Source organism: Nomascus leucogenys, chromosome 18, assembly GCF_006542625.1.
Source record: "Nomascus leucogenys isolate Asia chromosome 18, Asia_NLE_v1, whole genome shotgun sequence".
Lineage (NCBI taxonomy): Eukaryota > Metazoa > Chordata > Mammalia > Primates > Hylobatidae > Nomascus > Nomascus leucogenys.
Window position 1 is genome coordinate 43,712,387 of NC_044398.1, and position 6,993 is coordinate 43,719,379.

The following is a 6,993-nucleotide window of genomic DNA, read 5'->3' on the forward strand; positions in this document are numbered from 1 at the left end:
GCATTTGAGCCGGATTGAGGTGGGCGGGTCAAGCTGTGCAGAGATCTGGGGTAGTGCATCCCAGGCAGAGGGGGCAGTCTCTAGGCTGTTCCACACACCCTGGCCAATTGCGTTTCCATAGCTTGTTGACATGTTTGAGTTTAAAAAGCAAATTGATTTAACATTGTTTTCTATGTATTTTTGGCTTAACAAGGATGATATATTTGCTACGGAAGCAATGAAACCCTCTCAGAAAACCAGAGAGAAGGAGAAAACATTGGAATCTAATTTATTTGATGATAACATTGATATCTTTGCTGACTTAACTGTAAAACCAAAAGAAAAGTCCAAAAAGAAAGTTGAAGCCAAGTCTATATTTGATGATGATATGGGTAAGTTTGGTTTTCTACATCTGACCTAGAGAATTCTTACCTTTCCGTCACTTGGTATTTTTCCTGCTACCTTTTCTTGGCCCTTTTCTGGAAAGTGCACGCCAGCGGGTTCACTTCAGTGTAATCCTGAGTTAGGCTGAAGATAGCTAAGAGATGGACTAATTATTTTAGTGAAGTAACTCTTTCCTATGATAGTCATCAAAGAATTTGAAGGCACCCAGAGTTTGACGTTTAAGTATAATTTAACTTTGATCTCGGTGCACCTCACCAATCATCTGTGACACACCCTGATGTTATGAAAGGAGGTTTGATCAGAAATGACCTCACGTGCTAAAGTAGGCTGAGGGGACTGCCTTGGGTGTGATGTGGTTGGCTGAGTCAGAGCTCCAGATGGACAGGGAGTGTCCATGGTTCTGTGCGAGAAGAGAGCAAGTCTAGACCTGGGTGTAGGCTCTACCTCAGGCATTGCATCTCACTGAGGTCTTTGGTGTTTGGGAGCAAGCTTGTCTTCCTTATATGGCACAACTTCTGCTTTATTAGTAGACAAGGCAAATGCCTGAGAACCCTAAATATTGGACTTTTGATAAATCCTGTGGGCTGAGGCCACATACACATTTCCTACTCCCCCCGTCAATCTAGACCTTGAAACTAACTGGGAGACAGCTGGTACTGCAGAGTCACTCACTGGCTCTGTGCCTCCAGCAAGCGGTGTGCTCTGTCTCCTCTGCTTCCCACCACATGGAGTACAGAAGGGAACTCGTTCATTATTTTAAATACAAAAAAAGTAATACGTGCTTACTGTAATAGATTCATGCAATTCAGAAAATGTAAACAGTGAATAACCCCAAGAGGTAATAGTAACAGTTTGGTGTGTATCCTTTCAGACACAGTGACATTAATATATGTTTGTGTACACATCAATATATACCCTCACTTTTTAAAAAGTAAGAATTTATTTACCTATTCTGCTCTGTCTTTTAGTTACTTAGTGTCTTTTCATGTCAGTACATAGAGATCTCCTTCCTTGTTTTCAGTGGTGTGCTCGATTTCTTTGTATTTAGCCATTAGCCTGTTGACGGCAATCTCGATTGTTTCTGTTTTCTTTATTACAAATAATGCTGTGGTCTTTACCATTTGTGTACACCTAACTTTATGTATACATGCTAAAATCATGGTTGGATAAAACCCTAGCAGTAACATTACTGGGTAAGTACCATAATTAGATAAGACAAGCTTTTGAGTCAGTGAAACACTAAACAAATGCGGTGATGGAGACTTAAAGTCTTACATCGAGATGCCTCAAATCAGTGCATTTATTCTGAAAGAAAACGGGTGGGTCCTATGTTGGATTTCCCTTTGCATATTTGTATTGCTCTTTTAAAACCCAGTATGAAAAGAATATCTAAATAAGTCCATTGTCCCTGATGGTAGGGGCGTGGGCTGGTTTGGAGACGAAGTTACCCTTCCCTTTTTTCTGTCCTGCACATGCACGTACAAACACTTTTGTAGCTGAAGAAATTGTGCTCCAAGAGAAACCTGTGTATAATCATAAAACTTAGTGAGTAACAAACACAGAACCAGTATCTAAGAGGCTTGAGTTCTAGGTTAGTGTTTTAGGGTACTCCATGCTGTTACCAGAGCTGGGTCTTTGGTGGTTTGCTTACATGTGTCTTAAAAGTACCTCTCCCCACCCCTCTTCAGCAACTGTTTTTCTTTTTTGTTTCTAAAGATGACATCTTCTCCTCTGGTATCCAGGCTAAGACAACCAAACCAAAAACCCGATCTGCACAGGCCGCACCTGAACCAAGATTTGAACACAAGATGTCCAACATCTTTGATGATCCCCTGAATGCCTTTGGAGGCCAGTAGAGCACACAGGGTATCCACATGTTACCCTGCAGCTACATTGTTGAGTTAGTGATGATGTCGTATATGCTCATGGTCTTAACTAGATTACAAAAAGCAAATACTAGAACAGCTAGCTCATCTTTTTCCCAATGTACTTAGTATTTTCCTGCACTGGTTTAATCATACTTAATACGATAAAACAAAAATAAATATTTCACAGTGGTTGGTTTGTTTTGTTTTTAAACCGCAGTTTGATTTAGTTACCCTTGCTGGGGCCATAATATGCTTCAGGGTGTGTAAAAGACTAAATCTCTCCTTGTGGCTTTCATGGGTAGGCAGGGAATCTCAGAGGTAGCAAATGCCACCTGACCAGAAGTCTTTTGTTATATGGATGGGAACCCTAACTTAGGGCCTGGGCAGGGGAAAGAGAAAGAAGATGAGAGTTTATACTTCATGAGTCTTAGCAATATGGGAGCAGGTTTCCACTGAAATCTGAGGGTGCCTCTGCATGTCCTCCAAGGCAAAGTTTGGCTAGCTATGGCCCCCCCACTGTCATATTTTGTTAATAAAATTTTATTGGAACACAACCACATTTATTTATTTACTTGAAACTCAGTGGCTTGGTAGAAACCTCTTTCACATTTTCCGCCTGGACTTGGCCGTGTGGTTTCATGGGGAGACATCTGTAGGCTCTATCTGTGCTGGAGACATCTGTAGGGCTTGACGGGACTAGACATCTACAAAGGCTCACTCACACAGCTGGCTGCAGATGCTGGTGTTGGCTGGGCATTTAGCTTGGCCTGTTGACCAGAGCACCTGCCTGGGGCCACTCCATGGCTTGGGCTTCTCACAGCATCAGCGCTGGGAAAAATATATACATATACCTTGGCGAACTTTAAACACTGAATTGCACACATATTTATGTTCATCTCTATTACTAAATAAATTAATAAAGAAAAGTATTACAAGGAGATTTGGTCTCTTTTTCCAGTAATACAGTTTTAAAATCTCATAATTAACATAATTAAAGTTTTTTATACTTTTACTTTCAATAAGTATTTATTAGTCATTTTTATTTATTTATTTACTTTTTTTGAGACAGAGTTTGGCTCTTGTTGCCCAGGCTGGTGTGCAATGGCATGATCTCGGCTCACTGCAACCTCTGCCTTCCGGGTTCAAACGATTCTCCTGCCTCAGCTTCCCGAGTAACTGGGATTACAAGCATGCGCCACCATGCCCAGCTAATTTTGTATTTTTAGTAGAGATAGGGTTTCTCCATGTTGGTCAGGCTGTTCTTGAACTCCCAACCTCAGGTGATCCACCCGCCTTGGTTGTAATCTAACCTAATTGAAATATTTTTAAAAGCAGGACAAAAATTTCAACATTTTGTATGATTATAGCTACGTTAAAATATGTCTAGAAAATACAGCCAGGGGAAATAAAAACTTTCATTGCCTCAAATTGCCGCAAAGCCAAGGGGGCACTGCCCATGGCCAGGGAGGGTGAGCCCTGGAAGCACAGAGGTTGCTGACTCCCAGCCCAGCAGCAGCTGAACCCTCAGCCCCAAATGCCTGGTTTCTCCTTGCACGTGAATCCAGGTCCCAGCATCTTGTCTTTGACGGGAGCAGCCCTGGCGCATCCTCTTGGAAAACAGAAAGATGCTCATGGATGCTGGCTGTGAGGCAACCTGAGGGCTCTGAAGACCTCCTGTGGGCTCCCACTGAGGCCAGAGCCTCAGCCTCTGACACCCGAGAATGGAGTGGGCAGGATAGGTGGGGCAGAGAAGAAGAAAGTTCTTCGGATGTCCTGGTTAGTCACCCTGATCCTGGGAAATGCACACTCACGGCTGAATCAGGGAGAATCAAGTCACTCGGCCAGAAAAACAAGCCATTATGGCCAGCGAAGCACTCACTAAGCACACACAAATACGCATATATGTGCACCCACAAACACACAGAATTACACACATGCCCAGTACACACATATGTACATGCACACTAACTTATTACCCACATATGAACATATATGCACACAACACACCTATACACATACACTTACGTACCGATGCCCAAATGCACACATACACCCTTACACAATACACATGTATATACATGTACTCCTGACACATTCACACACGTGCACACACCCCTACATACACACCACAGTATAATACACTTAGTAGAGTAGTATCGGGGGGCCTCAGTTGTGGTCAGATGGCCTGACACTTAGTCTGAATTGTTAATAATTGAACTGTGTAATTCTGTCTAAATCTTTTCATCTCTGCTTCCAGCCCCCAAAAGAGTGCGGTTGACTCAAACCATCTGGAAGTTCTCTTTAGTTGTAAAATTCTGTGATTTCAGTAGGAAAAGATTGTATCATTCACCCAGAGCTCATCTGAGCTCCTTCTCTGTACCCTGAGGAGGATCCTGGGGGCTGGAGTCACAGCATAGGGTGCTTGTGAGGCCATCCTCACCCAGCGCCAGCCCCAAGAGTGTTGCCACCAGGGATAGCCCAGCATCCCTGCAGACCTCTGCTGTGGGCATTCCTGTGACTTCTTCCCTGCTCTGCCTCCCCATGTCCACGCACTTCTTCGCTCCTTTCTGATCAAGAATATGCCTTGGGAGCAAGTAGCAGGAACCAGCAACCTTCTGAGGCCCAGCACTTCCAGAAAGAGGTCAGCAGCTGTCTGTCCTGGGGACGTGTCCTGGTGGAGGTGGAAGGGGGCTCACTGCTCCTTAACACCCTCTTTCTAGAGTGCCTCCTGGTTTACTCTTTCTGGCCAGGGCATTCATTTGGAGCAGACAAGCCCGTTCCCTGTCCCAACTCAACATCTGGAAGTTGCTGGGTCATGGGCTCCAGGTGTTGTTTGGAGCCTCTCATCAGCATGTGACTTTTGGTTGTGATGATAAAGTCTGACTGCACCTCAGATTGCCACCCAAAGCTCAGCTACGATCTCTACAAGTTACCCCTGAAAGCAAATTTCTCAGGCAGCTGTGGAGCTGAGCCTGTGGCCTGGTAGGTGAGCCAGGATGTGGCCCTCCCTGGGCGTTTCATCCCTGTTGCCAGCATGGGGCTGGCACCATAGTGGTACCCAACAGCCTCTTGTTGGAAGGATGAATTTGAGCACCCTGCTCCTCATGAACAGCTTGGCCTGATTAAGTTCTCAAGAATCCAAAGGCCTGCAAAGACTATGACATCCTCCCACATATGAATTCGAACTGAACAAAAACCCTCAAAACTTAAAAAAAAAAGAAAAGAAAAGAAAAGTAAATGAGCCAAGGAACAATCACTTCTTCCCGTTAGGAAGACCACTTTATAGGTGGTTATTCTGGAAATAACACTCTTTCACTTTTCTTATCCCCCGTTTCTCTAGGGGCCTCTGCTTAGCTGGGCTGCTCTAAATACAATGGGTAGTCCTGTACTTCACTCTGCCAGCTTTATTGTTAACTGGATGTTTTTAGGTGCCAGCTTTATCTTTTTATTTTTATTTTCAAAATGTGGTAAAACATAAATAACATAAAATTGATAATTTTAACCATCTTGAACTGCACAGATTGGTGACATTAAATACATTCACATTTTTATGCAACCAACAGCACCATCCATCCATGAATACTTTCATCCTGCAAAGCAGAAACCATCTTTTTACTCCCCTAGCAATCATGCCCTCCTTTCTAGCTTATTTTTACTTTATAGTACATAGAATATCCTAGAAGCAGAGAATCTGAGCAATGGAGGGCACCTGGTAAGGTTATCTCTTCCAAATGCCTGCCCTTCAGCAAAACCACACCTGGGGTAGACTGAGCCAGACAGAATCAACCTTGTTTTAAATGTACAAAGCTAGGCCTTCTTTGGAAGTCACATATTTGAAATACCAAGTCAGAAAATTCTTTTTCTAAGGTAAAAGTTTTCTTTGTCATTTCCTCAGTTACTCTTTTTCTTTTCCAGATTGAAAATAACCAGTTACTGTCCTCAGGGAATCAACAATTTCATGAGCAATCACTTCCTGGGAGGCCGTGGTTCTCAAACGTTAGCCGGCCTCAGTGTCAGCTGGAGGGGTTATGAAAGCACAGATCACTGCACCTACCCTCAGAGTTTTTAGATCCCAGAGGTCCAAGGAGGGCTCCAGAAGTTGCATTTCTAGCAAATTCCCATGTGATGCTGATGCTGTTGGGCTGGGGACCCCATTTTAAGAAATGCTGCTATAAGGCCCAGTGCTAGGAAATCTGAAGGATGGAAACATGCAGGTACCTAAGAGATGGGAATAAATGGAATTAACAAGGTAAATCGGTTAACCTCCATGTGGAAAGTGCCAAATGCCCTTCACGTAAGCCCTTTGCTGTCACAGAGCTCACAAGCTCAGGGTGCAGTGCAGGAGGCTGACGTGAACAGTAGTTTGGGATGTCAGTCATTCACACTGGGAACTGTGTGGACACTGCAGGGGAGCACAGCGCTGGTGAGGAAGGGGCCGGGGATGGCTTCCTGCAGAACTGGAAGCATCAGGAGCTGTTCGTGGGTGGATTCTTAAAGAAAAGAAGGTGTCCAGACAAAGGTGCTGGGCGAGGCACATGCTCTTCCAGCAGAGGAACAACGTGGAACTGAAAAGGGGACGTGGAGCATTCACGGGGCAGCAAGCTGTGCAAGTGTCCCCAAGGGGAGGGTGGAAGTGAGGCAGTGAGGACAGAGTGCAGAGGCGGGCAGGGTGAGACCCAGAGGGCATGGTAACACAGGAGGAGGAGCCCAGGCGATATTCTGAAGGCTCCTTTGACATCGA

At 44.4% G+C, this 6,993-nt stretch overlaps 1 protein-coding gene across 14 annotated transcripts in view; it reads left to right on the top strand.

Annotated features, from left to right (window-relative positions):
- WASHC2C (WASH complex subunit 2C) overlaps positions 1 to 2,811 on the top strand; it is a 65,541-nt gene extending 62,730 nt beyond the window's left edge. For all 14 annotated transcript variants that reach the window (XM_030797708.1, XM_030797711.1, XM_030797715.1 and 11 more), the window contains 2 exons: positions 194 to 371; positions 2,101 to 2,811. In XM_030797708.1, coding sequence (XP_030653568.1) covers positions 194 to 371; positions 2,101 to 2,240 — 318 coding nt within the window. In that variant the 3' untranslated portion in view covers positions 2,241 to 2,811. The remainder of the gene's footprint in view (positions 1 to 193; positions 372 to 2,100) is intronic.
- Positions 2,812 to 6,993: the final 4,182 nt, after the last annotated feature.